Here is a 12,676-nt window from a genome sequence, read left to right as displayed (position 1 = left end):
GCTGAGATCTGAGACTCATATCTCCAAGTAATCACCAAATACACACACACACACACACACACACACACACACACACACTTTCCCCTACTATCTTGATAGTGATTTGTGAGCCTTTAAATTAAATAGAAAAAATAGTCAAACTTTAGCAAAACTTTCAAGTTTCAGTATGTATAGTCAATCATTAAAAATAAAAGATAGCAGCAAAAAGCAATCCTCTGAATTATTAAAATGTGCATGCACTGGACAAATGTTTTGTCTCTGTGGTGTAAAGTTTACATGTGAGTGAATCATTTCCATTAGGGAGTTTGGGTTGCAGTTTTTTGCATCCAGAGGCATGTATGCTAGACTGGATTGGGGTGAGGGTAGGTAGTTACCTGGACCTTCTACATGTTCTATGACTGCACCCGGAGTTGAAGGGTATTTCTCAGGGAGCGGTTAAACTTCAGCAGAGAAGGGGGGTGGGGAGGAGTTCCAGGCGTTCTCGGGCGATTCACCCAGAGAACTCGGTCGCCCTCTAGGTTGCATTTACCAGCTCCGTTTGGTAAGGCCACTCTTGGCGTCTTCGCTGGGGAGGAAGAGGGAAGAAGGAAGGGAAGGGGCCGGTCCCTGCCGGTAGGAGTACAGACTATCTGGACCAAAGAAAGAGGCTGGCGACAGGAAGGAAGGACAGAGCAAGCTTTTGAATAGCGGCCACCGGGCGACCTAAAGCCTGCGCAGCACTAAAAGGCAGTCGCACTGCGTTCCCTCGCGCCCCCCTCCCCTCCCACCCCCTCCGCCGTGTGTCACCTTCCTGTTCGGAAGTCTTAGTAGGTTGCTGGGACTGAACAGGGGGCGCCTGCTCCACCCATCAGGCATCCGGTTGGAAGCGAAGCTAGTCTCAACAACTTGATTCTCTCCCTTCAAATGATAAGTTTAGCAGACCGTCCGTCTCCCCGTGTTGAGCACTCGGGTAGGGGGGTAGGAGAGAGCACATCAGACTGTGGCTTTGCTGTTCCAGCCGCAAATACATGGTTGTGCCTTTTCCTATTCCACTTAGAGCCCTGGAATTCAAATTCCTTCCTTGTCTCCCCTGGAATGGGAGCCTGGGACGACTTTGACAAAGTAAACCCTGTTGTTGTTGTTTTTTAAACAAATTCTGGGCTCATTTGTGGTGATAGTTAAGTTGCATTGCTAGTCAGTCCTGCTGGGGGTGTCATAAACCCAGGACACTGATGACTGTAATTTTCTGGATGTTGCAATGAAGGAATAAATGGCCCAGTGTTGAACTTTGCAACTTGGACCTTTCCTGTATGTAAATTCCCTTTATAAAAAGTGGGGTTCATAACAGAACAGGGACAGCCTCTTCTGGCTGTGCTCTTGGGTCAGCTCAGAGCTGGCCGCCCTAGCAGAGGGACATAACTGCTATCTGTTCCTCCAGCCCCCCACAAAGTAATCATAAACCTCATATCCTGAGCAACCGGAAGAATGAAAGAGAAGGCTCTGAGATCCCCTTGGAAAGGTTTGTACTTTGAGTACTAGAGTTTGGGGGAGGGGGGTTGGGTTTTTAAAAAAGGATGGCACAGGGGATTTGGGGTTACTTGGCATGGAGAAGGCACAAGAAGTAGCTTTTAGGGGGAATCTCTGTTACGAAGTTTTCTCTCCTTTCTTTTTCTTTCTTTCTTTATAATAAGACAATATCACTATACAGCCCATGCGGGCCTTAACTCAGTCTTCCTGTCTCCTCCTCCCAGTGCTGGGATTGCAGGCTTGGGCCACTAAACCCAGTCAGAAAGGTTTCTTAATATTTTTAAAATAAATAAGCAAGAATCTTCCAGGAGGTTTCTGGTCAGACTGAGCAAGGCTGGGTTGGGCTAGGCTGTTTGTATGGTGGGGTATGGTGTGTGGGTGCACACTGGCAATTACCAGCCACCATCTTCGAAGACACCATGCAAGAAGTAGACATGATGGCTTGCATTAGGTTGGAGCATTAATTTCAGACTTGGATGCTAAGGAAAATTTGCCAATCGGCCTCCAGGAGAGAGCATGCATGCCCCCTTCCCCGGGTTTTTGGCCGTCATAACTGTGCAAGTCCAAAAGCAGCTAAGACTACAGATCATATTAGGACAAATGAGGTGGTTGTGCCTGCAAAACTACACCCTGCCCAAGACCGAAGGCAAAGCGCCGGCATGCTATTCCTGGTTGGACAGCTGGTATTTTGGAGCGTGTCAGCTCTCATATGGCATAGCCCTTTGACAGTCAGGGGTCACGGCAGGGCAGGCACCGCAGACTGCACCAGCTAGCGCCAGGTACTGGCTCTGCAAATATTGGTAATTTGTAAGTCATCTCTTCCCAGTCCTGGCCCGTCTTGGGGCTCGCGGCTTCCCAGGCAGCGCCGGCTGGCGGCAGCGCCCTGGCTTCTCCCAGCCACCGGGTTCCTGGGAGGCACCGCCTGGGCGCTTTCTGGAGCGGAGTCTCCCGGCTAATCTTTCAGGAGTTAAGTAGTTACGATTTCCATGTGAACTCTGGAGAAAGAGCTAGGTGAAAACTGGGGTAAACCATAAGGATCAACCACCACAGGAGAGTAGGGAAGATAGAGACAACACAACGGACTTCAATTAAGTCAATGCAATGTGATGGGGGGGGGGGAGGATCACGCGCCCCCCTCCCCAAAAACAACGTAATCCCTGATGCCAGGGTCACATCAGGCCGGTCGCTCCTGAGCCAAACCAGTGCTCCCCCGAACTCTCCACCTTCTCACGTGTTCTTGGCATGGCAAGGATTAAAATGGAAGGGAAAAAAAAATTACACGCGGAACGGACAGAATGTTCTCAGAGATTACTTTAGGGGTGAAAAAAAAAAGTGAAATGCAGATTGTATTTTTCCCCCCTCCTTAGTGTAGACTTAATTCTATTTCCGCCCCCTCCCCTCCACATTCCTGACCTCTCACTCCCCTCCCCCCCCGCCCCCTTCCCTCTTTCTTTCCTTCCTTCCTCTTAAGTTCTGGGACTTTTCAGCTTTGCTTGGTTTTGGCCAAAAGCACAAAAAAGGCGTTTTCGGAAGCGACTCGGCTGTGCACAAGGGCCACTTGTTTGTTTTGGGACTCGGGGCAGGAAATCTAGCCCGGCTTGAGTCACGGCGGCTCCTTCAAGGAAGCGTCAGCGCTCGCCGGTCGCTCTCGCCCGTCCGCCCGCCCGCCCGACGCGCGGAGGTCCCCGAGGTCCGCGGAGCCATGGGGGAGATGCAGGGCGCGCTGGCCAGGGCTCGGCTCGAGTCCCTGCTCCGGCCCCGCCACAAAAAGAGGGCCGAGGCGCAGAAAAGGAGCGAGTCCTTCCTCCTGAGCGGACTGGGTAAGCGTGGGCGCCCGCCCCGCCGGGGATTCGCTCGGCTCCCGCCCAGGACGCGGACTCCGAGAGGGCTGGGTTTTGCGTTCGTTCCGGGGGTGGGGGTGGGGGAGACGGGTGGAGATAGGGGTGCCAGGGCTGCGGGAGCGAGGAGAGCTACGCGGGGAGTCCGGGATCCACGCTGATCCCCGGCAGACTCCGGCGCACTCCGCCGCCTACCCCCGCGATAACCGCCGGGCGGGGTCGCACGCGGGGCCCGGGCTGGGGCAGCCCAGGCGGGAACACAGGGGAGATCGGTTAGGGTAGGAAAGGCGTGCACGTGGGTGACAACGCCACCCCGATCGCCGCGCTCAGGGCAGAACGCGCCTGCCTCCGCGCTGCAGCCTCGATTTCCCGGCCCAACACAATAAAGGGGGTAAAAATGGAAAATTACTCGGCGCTCCCCTTCCCTCCTCGCCCCCTCGGCCAGTGCTTTCCTTTGCACCAGTCCGGCAGGATGCAGGGTGACTGCCGTCCGGTGTTGAACTCAGTCCTTCGGTTGGCGTGCGGGGGGGGGGGTGGAGGGAAGGGGCGACCCTCGCCCCCACTGGGGCCGGGACCTGACCACCCGCAGCTTCGCCACCGCCCATTGCGCGGGCAGCCTGGGGGCGTGGCGTAGGGGCGAGGCGAGCCGTGGCCCCGCCTCCGCCTTCCTCCTTGTGGCGCAGGCCCCGCCCCCGCGGCGAGGCAGCCTTTATAAAGCGGGCCGCGCCGGCGGAGCTCAGTATTGGCTTAGCCGGTTTCCCAGTGGTCAGGTCTCCGCGTTTACCCAGGGACAATGACGGTGAAAACCGAAGCCGCTCGTGGCGCCCTCACTTACTCCCGGATGCGGGGCATGGTAGCGATTCTCATCGGTGAGTGTAGAGGGGCCGGGTAGCGCTTCTCGACGGCGAGTGCGGGTAGCCTCCTCCCCGCCGCTCGTGCATTGGCGACCGGGGTCTGTTTGCACAGTCCGGGATCCGACTCCGATTAGACTCCAGTGGTGTCTGGCGTTACGAAGCCGTCTCAATATTTCTCTTTTCCTTCTTTTTAAATTCACAGCTTTCATGAAGCAGAGAAGGATGGGCTTGAACGACTTTATTCAGAAGATTGCCAATAATTCCTATGCTTGCAAACAGTAAGTTTGGGGGGAAAATTGGAAGAATTTTTTTTTTAATGAACAATTTGAATGTGCTAGCAGCAAAGATTGATTGACATCACTGTGTTCATCGGGAAACGGAAGATTTTCCTTTAGGGGGAAAGGGAGAAGGGTTAGAGATCTTCTTTTCTCCTTGTGTTCTGATTTATTTGAAACATTTTTAAACATTAAAATTAATTTCTGGGTTCTGCTTGTCCTGGAACAGGATAGATTTTTCTAAATGTTTACCCGATTCGTAGTCTTGTGCCGACAACCCTAATTTCTTTACTAAACAGTTGTGTTTAGCTGGGTTGGCATTTTCTTTACCTGTTTTTAAGCAATTTATTTGGATGTTTACAGTCTGAGTACTGTAGTCTCCGGGAATAGTCAGCCAGTCACTGTTTATGTCGGTGTGCCCTCTAGTGTCAAGTTAAGCGTTTCTCAATCGTTTCTTTATTCTCTGCAGCCCTGAAGTTCAGTCCATTTTGAAAATCTCCCAGCCTCAGGAGCCTGAGCTTATGAATGCCAACCCTTCTCCACCGGTAAGTATTCTGTTCGTGATGAATTTGTGAAGGAAAACTATACGTGAGTCAGTATTGCTACACTCGTGGATTAAATTGGCCTTTTTAGAAATTATTGTCATGGCACACCATGATCCTTAGTTCCACTATGTAAGGAGTGATTTACTTATTTAAGTATTGATGCAGTGGAGTCTTTTTAAGGCATATTTCACAACATGGTTGTGTGCAATCTCCACAGTCATTTGCGGTAGTAGCATAAATTCATGAAAAGTCGGTCGCAGCTGTATATCGTCTTATTTTAGTATAGATGTCTTTCTGATATTCAAAGTGTGTGTTTTATTTTCTAGCCAAGTCCTTCACAGCAAATCAACCTTGGCCCATCATCCAATCCCCATGCCAAACCATCCGATTTCCACTTCTTGAAAGTGATTGGAAAGGGCAGCTTTGGCAAGGTAATTTCACAACCATCTCCTACTACATAATCTTCCCTGTGGTCATTGTACTATCTCCTAGGATGAGGGTAGAAAAGTAATCATTTTGATTGAAATTTCAGGTTCTTCTAGCAAGACACAAGGCCGAAGAAGTGTTCTATGCAGTCAAAGTTTTACAAAAGAAGGCGATCCTGAAAAAGAAGGAGGTATGAAAACAATCACCTGATGGGTGGAGGTTAGAGATGTAGGCACTCACAGAATAACCTTTACCGTGAGACATTTTTTTTGGTGTCTAACTGAATCTTCACTGCATTTTTTTCATAGGAGAAGCATATTATGTCTGAGCGCAATGTTCTCCTGAAGAATGTGAAACACCCTTTCTTGGTGGGCCTTCATTTCTCCTTCCAGACGGCCGACAAACTGTACTTCGTTCTAGACTACATTAATGGTGGAGAGGTGAGTTAGGAATGAGAAGTGCTCTGGGGTTTCTGCACAGCCTGTCTTGGTTTTAGTTTGAGATTTTCAAGAATAGTTGAAGAAAAGTTACTAGAATTAGTTATCTGCAAACTACCGGGACTCAGATAGTTAATGGATTAGTTAGGGCCACTTCCTGTGTTTGTTCTCCATAGCTTTAAGTGTCAGGATTAATTAAGTGCTTTGGCTGCAGGCAGACTAACTTGGTTCTATCTGCTGCAGCTCTTCTACCACCTCCAGAGGGAGCGCTGCTTCCTGGAACCGCGGGCTCGATTCTATGCTGCTGAAATAGCCAGTGCCTTGGGTTACCTGCACTCTCTGAACATCGTGTATAGGTGAGTCAAAGAGCTTGTACAGCGGCCTTCCTGGAGACATTGCCCTAGTCTTTGAAGCCTTCAAGTGTGTGTGTGTGTGTGTGTGTGTGTACTTTGGCCAACTAAAACCTGATTTCCCCATCACGGGAGCTGTCTTTTCTGCATAAATGGGCCAATTAGAGACTGCCTAATTCAGAACAAGGGCTCCCTGTTACATTATACATAATACAATGAATGTAAATTGTATCTAATACCCTTAGCAGTCATCTTCACAGAGAATTTCTTGTGCAGTGAAATTAACCTAAACAACCTTTTTTTTTATTTCAGAGACTTAAAACCAGAGAATATTTTGCTAGATTCACAGGGACATATTGTCCTCACTGACTTTGGACTCTGCAAAGAGAACATTGAACACAATGGCACGACATCCACCTTCTGTGGCACACCTGAGGTAGGCGCTCTTGATTTGTTGGTACCTGATCTACCCCCATCTTTCTAGGAAAAATATAACAGTAATGCTTTTAAATACCACTACCCTCACCCCGAAAAAAAAGCACCAAAACCTCCTCTGTATTAAAATTAGCTGTTTGTAAAGCCCTGCTATATAAGATATCTGAATCCCTAAATGAGCTATTTATAGGCACCTAGTTGATACAATAGCAGGAGGGGGGGGGGGTCAGTCAGCTTGAAATGTATGTTTTCAAGTTAGCCTTGGGTCTTGTGCCTGGCCTAGGATTTTCTGATCACACAGGTTCTAAACTCTGTTTTCCTCATCTGTCTTTCAGTATCTCGCCCCTGAAGTGCTTCATAAGCAGCCGTATGACAGGACAGTGGACTGGTGGTGCCTGGGCGCTGTCTTGTATGAGATGCTGTATGGCCTGGTGAGTAGGACATGAGGAAGGAATGATGGAACGCTGCTTCTGTGACACTCTAGAATATTTCCCTATTGTGTAGATTTGCTTGGGCACAAGCCAGCATGCTTGCCCCTGAAAGTGAATAAGATGTGTTGGCCATTTTATGAATGTATTTGATTAAAAAAAAAATCGGCTGGGAATGTGACAGTGGTAGAGTGCTTGCCTAGCACGCATGAAGCCCTGGGTTCAATTCCTCAGTATCACACATACAGAAAAAAGCCAGAAGTGACACTGGTAGAGTGCTAGCCCTGAGCAAAAGACACTCAGGGACAGTGTTCAGGCCCTGAGTCCAAGCCCCAGGACTGGCAAAAAAAAAAAGTCATTTTAGTCTACTCTAGCTCTGTCTATCTGATGGTAATGCATGGTAACATCACTTCCAGTTATATGGCAAGTAATCCCTCCTCTTCTTTTCAGCCTCCTTTCTACAGCCGGAATACAGCAGAGATGTATGACAACATTTTGAACAAACCACTCCAGTTAAAACCAAATATCACGAATTCTGCAAGGCATCTCCTGGAGGGCCTTCTGCAGAAGGACAGGACGAAGAGGCTCGGTGCCCAGAACGACTTTGTAAGTGGTTTTCCTATTCTCTTGGGCCTCTTGTGTCTCTCCAGATGTCATAGCTTTATTGAATTATTTTGCCTGTCTAAATTAACCTTGATTTTTTTTTTCTTCACAGATGGAGATTAAGAATCACATCTTCTTCTCGCTCATTAACTGGGATGATCTCATTAATAAGAAGATTACTCCCCCTTTTAACCCAAATGTGGTGAGTATCTGCTAGCTAAGGACAGTGAGGCCCAGAGTGCTTTTTTTTTTTTTAATCAGAATTGTTGGGTGGGTTATAATAGCACCTATCAAGAAAAAAGTTTACATCAAGTAGTAAATTATAGATGACTTTTATCTCCCAGAAAAAATTATCCCAACAAAGGTCTTGCAAGTTTTCAAGAGAGAGTGCCAAGTGTGGTGGTGCATGCTAATAATCAAACATTTTAAGATCAGCCTAGGCTACATAAAAAGACCCCATCTCCAAGGTACCAACAAGAAAGCAAGCATCCTCCTCCTTAAAGTGTTCGTGGTTGCAGTGGGGAATTATGGGAGTTTTCATATATACTCAGAGAGTAGGACATCAGTATTTAAAATATAAGGTTTCAACGTGCATTTTTCCGTGCTGAGTATGTTTCCCTTTTCCTGTCACAGAGCGGACCCAGTGACCTGCGGCACTTTGACCCTGAGTTCACTGAGGAGCCAGTCCCCAGCTCCATCGGCAGATCCCCAGACAGCATCCTCATCACAGCCAGCGTTAAGGAGGCTGCGGAGGCCTTCCTGGGCTTTTCCTATGCCCCTCCTGTGGATTCCTTCCTCTGAACAGTCTCGGGTGGACTGGAAGGAGTTGGATGTGCTTTTTTCCATGTGTCAGTTAGCCTTTGGGCAGAACTGCCAGCTGACAGGACATCTTAAAAGAGAATTTGCACACGTCTGGAGGGTCTGGAGGCTCCGCAGTCCTGTTGTTGCACAGTTGGCTGGAAGCCCTTCCGAGAGCACACCCTATCGGTGAGCTCCTGAGCTGTTTGGTTTTTACTCTTCTTTCCATCGTGGTGCTATATTGGAAGTGAGCATTAGGGGGCCGCCTTAGACAGGTGCAATAGTCTGATGAGAAGGAAGACGCCCCGTCTGTGGTCTGTCCAGGCAGTGATAAGGAATATTCTGCAATGTGCCTTTTCTGATGAGATCGTGTTAACTCCAAAGCTTTTCCTATCGTGCGTTTCAGTTTGGTTTTTGTTTTGTTTGTTTTCCCTTGTGGACTGACTGAACAGTGTGAGTGTGGTATGCCTGATCACACACAGATGGGTTTTGTTAATATAAACAAGTATCGATGTGACACTTGGAGGACACTACTACAATGTGGGACATTGTTTGTTTCTTCCATATGTGGAAGATGAATTTATGTGTAGACTTTTTTTTGTAAGATATACTTAATAACTAAAACTTATTGAAATGGTCTTGCGTTGACTCGTATCCAGATGTTTAAAGAAAGCATTGCTGCTACAAATATTTCTATTTTTAGAAAGGGTTTTTATGGACCAATGCCCTAGTTGTCGGTCAAAGCCGTGGGTGTTTTCATTGTTAAAATGGGCATTATTTATGGTTTTTTTTTCTTTTTGCATTCCTGATAATTGTATGTATTGTAAAGAAATTGTGTACATTGAGTTATATAACACTAGTATATTTAAACTTACAGGCTTATGTGTAATGTCAGCCTCCATTTTAATGTACTGTAATTAACATGGTTATAAAATGTAAATTCCCCTCCCAGCCACACAACTTTTTTTGTGTGTGATAAACCAATTTGGGTTTGCAATAAAAAAGAAAACCTGGAAAAATATCTACAGAAGTTGTGTGGTGTGTTATTTTGTATAGTTTGATGAAAAGAGCAGGAACCGGTACTGTCTTTTTTTATTGCCAGTCCTGTGGCAGGTCCTGGACACTGTCCCCAAGTTTCTCTTACCCAAGGCTAGCACTCTGCCACTTAAGCCAACTTTTTCTATTTATGTGGTACTGAGGAATCAAACCCAGGGCTTCATGCATGCTAGGCAAGCACTCTACCACTAAGCCACATTCCCAGCCAGCCTACTACTGTCACCTCTAACTTGCAGTAGAGAACTGTAAAATTAAAGGAAAAAAATCAAACACTCTTTGCCACTAGACCATATCCCCAGCCCATGGAAAAAATCAAAAGGAAAAATCAAAGGTCAAGTAGAATGTCTTAAAGCAAACCTTGACTGGGCTGTAGCTACTGGGACAAGTACTTGGCCAGAAGGAAAAATGTTCAAGGCCAACCTAAATTTCAGGTCATTTTAGAAGCATTTTATGATACCAGTCATTAATTCATCCAAATAAATCCTTTTCAGTGTGTCCTCTTGAGAACAGCTGTAAAGTAATGTTCCCTGTGTTTATTGACTGCCAGGTGAAACTGGATTGTTTGTCCCCATGTATGGCTTACGTCACAGGCAGTTCTTTAAACAAATATTGGTAACCCCACTTAGTCAAGCCACTGTCTATTCTGCACATGCTGGGGAAATGGCAGTGGACAATGCAGAGATCTCTGCCCTTTCAGAACCTGGTGGAACAGCAGGGAGGACTCAGAAGCCAAGATAAGACTTTGGGGCAGGCACTGTGCACACACTTGTAATCTGAGCTACTCAGAAGGCTGCCAGCTGAAGATCACACACAGTTCAAAGCCCTCTAGGGTGGAAAGTCTCTTATCTCCAATTAACCAGCATAAAGCTGGAAGTGAGGTATGGCACAAATGATAGAGCACTACCCTTGAAAGGAAAAACCCCAAACAAAAAAACCCACTAAGAAACATCACCCTTGCCCTGAGTTCAAGCCCTAGTACCTCTATCCCCATATTCAGTATAATGGTTTGCAAGTGTAAATGATTGTCATTAATAAGGCTAAAGGGTTTTTTGTTCTTTTTTGCCAGTCCAGGGGCTTGGACTCAGGGCTTGAGCACTGTCCCTGGCTTCTTTTTGCTCAAGGCTAGCACTCTGCCACTTGAGCCACAGCGGCCACTTACAGCTTTTCCTGTTTATGTGGTGCTGAGGAATGGAACCCAGGGCTTCATGCATGCTAGGCAAGCACTCTACCACTAAGCCACATTCCGGCCCCAAAGGCTTAAAAAAAATAATAATAAATTCATGTTTCAAAAAAAACTGGCAAGGTCAGACTTCTGGGGAGGTGGTTGTTTTGTTTTAGTTATGCTGCGGTTTGAACTCAGGGTGCCTCTAGGACTTGAGTCACAGCCCCCTAGTGATTTATTGCTTTACTTATTTTTCCTAGCAGGCGTCATGCTTTTCCCCAGGGCCTATCCTCAGACTGAGATTCTATCTTGCCTTTAAGAGTAGCTGAGATTGTACGTGTGTACCACTACTTCCTGCCAGACTTTTGGTTTCTCAAGAGTGCTCTGAACAGGACCAGAAAAGAGACCCTGAGGCAAGATATTCCTGGTTTGATCTAGAGTCTCTTCCTGAGTGTCAGTGAACTAGTCCTGCAAGGGCAGGCTTGGCTAGCTCTGGGTGTCAGCTCATCTCACTGGGATGCATAGCTCTTGTGGAAGCCAGAAAGGTGGTACAGTGTTAGGAAACCATCCCAAAACCAACTTGTTTAGAGTTTCTCCTCAAGGCCTTTCACTCCTGGACTTAGTAATTAGGGTGTCCCCAAAGAGTTGGTTTTTCTGCCAAGCCTAACACCTCTAACACTCTCAGCCTGCTCTTGCCCCCTACTCTGACCTCTCAGTTTGTACAGGGATTTCGCTAAAGGAAGTTGTGATCTTTTTCCTTCCGCAACCTCCCTCCCTCTCTACCTCCACAGCTTCAGAGCACAGAACAGTTCTCCTCCAATTTAAGAGTGAGTTAGGAAGACAATGATTTACAGACCAAAAAGGCCACAGGTCAGGCTCACAATGGTTTCTAGTCTTGCTTGGTAAGCCCTGGTGATGGTGGATGCCAACCCTCTGGAGAGATGGCTGGCCTGTTCCCCCTTCATTCTTAGTACCAATATCAGTTCAATTCTTCCTAGAGCAAAAAGGGCTTCAGTCAAATTATTTTTTTTTAAATAATCAAATTTTAAAATAATTTTTTAACAAAGCTTAAGTCACACTTTAATCTGAACACAATTCTTCCAGGCTGAGGATCTCATGTCATTGTAGATAACTCAGAACAACAACATGTGGTGAGTTATCAAGTTTTTATTTTTTATTTATTCATTTTGGTGGGACTGTACTCACCTAAGCCACACCTCCAACTCCTTTTTGCTTGTTATTCTCAGAGTAGGTTCTCATTTTATGCCTGGGCCAGCCTAGGTTTCTATCTGCCTCCCCCTAGACAGACACTAACACACTGCTATGTCCATCTATTAGTTGAGATAGAGTCTCTCGAACTTCTATGCCTGGGCTGGGTTAGAAATGAAATCCCTGGACCAATTTCCAAGAATTATTATAGACTTGATCTAAAAAGTATCATTGGCGTCTCAAATGTGGTCAAACAAATAAGAGAACAGAGAAAGGACAGCTGGGTGGGGAGGGAACAGTGTAAGAACAGGGAAGTCAAGAAAGAACAAGAGATTAACAGACAAATGGCAAATATTTACTAAGCACTGGGATGTCAGCAAGCCAGCAGACCTACCTTTTATCTGCAGTAGTGTGGCATATATTTGATACAATATACCCAGAAGCCAGGTAGCCACTGACTGAAACAGGGTAAGTTGCCCCTCTTTCACTGTGAGTCTGCCCAGACCTGAGTCTGGGGGAACACCTTCAGCAAAAATTCCCCTCATTTAAAATGTGACTCTAGCCAGACCCTGAGGGCTTGAACCTGTAATCCTAACCACTCAGAAGGCTGAGATCCAAAGATCAAAGTTCAAAGCCAGCCCACACAGACAAATCCAAGAGTCTCTTCTTTAATTATCTAGCAAAAAGCCTGGAAATATGGCTTAAATGGTAGCCAGGCAGCCTTGAAAAAACTAAGGAAAGCTTGAAGCCCTGA

At 46.9% G+C, this 12,676-nt stretch overlaps 1 protein-coding gene across 3 annotated transcripts; it reads left to right on the top strand.

Annotated features, from left to right (window-relative positions):
• Positions 1–1,358: 1,358 nt before the first annotated feature.
• Positions 1,359–9,516, top strand: Sgk1 (serum/glucocorticoid regulated kinase 1). Of its 3 annotated transcripts, none has more exons than XM_048354119.1 (12): positions 1,359–1,498; positions 4,401–4,476; positions 4,943–5,018; positions 5,345–5,449; positions 5,551–5,634; positions 5,753–5,884; positions 6,125–6,237; positions 6,544–6,667; positions 7,002–7,097; positions 7,545–7,700; positions 7,810–7,899; positions 8,331–9,516. In XM_048354119.1, the coding sequence occupies exons 1-12, from the start codon at positions 1,465–1,467 to the stop codon at positions 8,496–8,498; spliced, it is 1,254 nt and encodes a 417-aa protein (XP_048210076.1). In that variant the 5' UTR covers positions 1,359–1,464; the 3' UTR covers positions 8,499–9,516. The 3 variants fall into 3 exon arrangements, with proteins under 3 accessions (XP_048210076.1, XP_048210074.1, XP_048210075.1); XM_048354117.1 differs by lacking the exon at positions 1,359–1,498 and adding an exon at positions 2,978–3,326; XM_048354118.1 differs by lacking the exon at positions 1,359–1,498 and adding an exon at positions 4,053–4,213.
• The last annotated feature ends 3,160 nt before the right edge of the window (positions 9,517–12,676 follow it).

This window comes from Perognathus longimembris, chromosome 9 (genome assembly GCF_023159225.1).
Source record: "Perognathus longimembris pacificus isolate PPM17 chromosome 9, ASM2315922v1, whole genome shotgun sequence".
Taxonomy (NCBI): Eukaryota; Metazoa; Chordata; class Mammalia; order Rodentia; family Heteromyidae; genus Perognathus; species Perognathus longimembris.
This window is presented reverse-complemented; position numbering and strand designations above follow the sequence as displayed.

Bases quoted from the DNA above. Each gene is read 5' to 3' on its own strand.
- Sgk1 (XM_048354117.1), top strand. From the start codon at position 3,209: ATGGGGGAGATGCAGGGCGCGCTGGCCAGGGCTCGGCTCGAGTCCCTG. The intron at 5,635-5,752 runs GTATGAAAACAA...TTTTTTTCATAG, and splicing joins CGATCCTGAAAAAGAAGGAG to GAGAAGCATATTATGTCTGA. The intron at 7,098-7,544 runs GTGAGTAGGACA...TCTTCTTTTCAG, and splicing joins ATGAGATGCTGTATGGCCTG to CCTCCTTTCTACAGCCGGAA.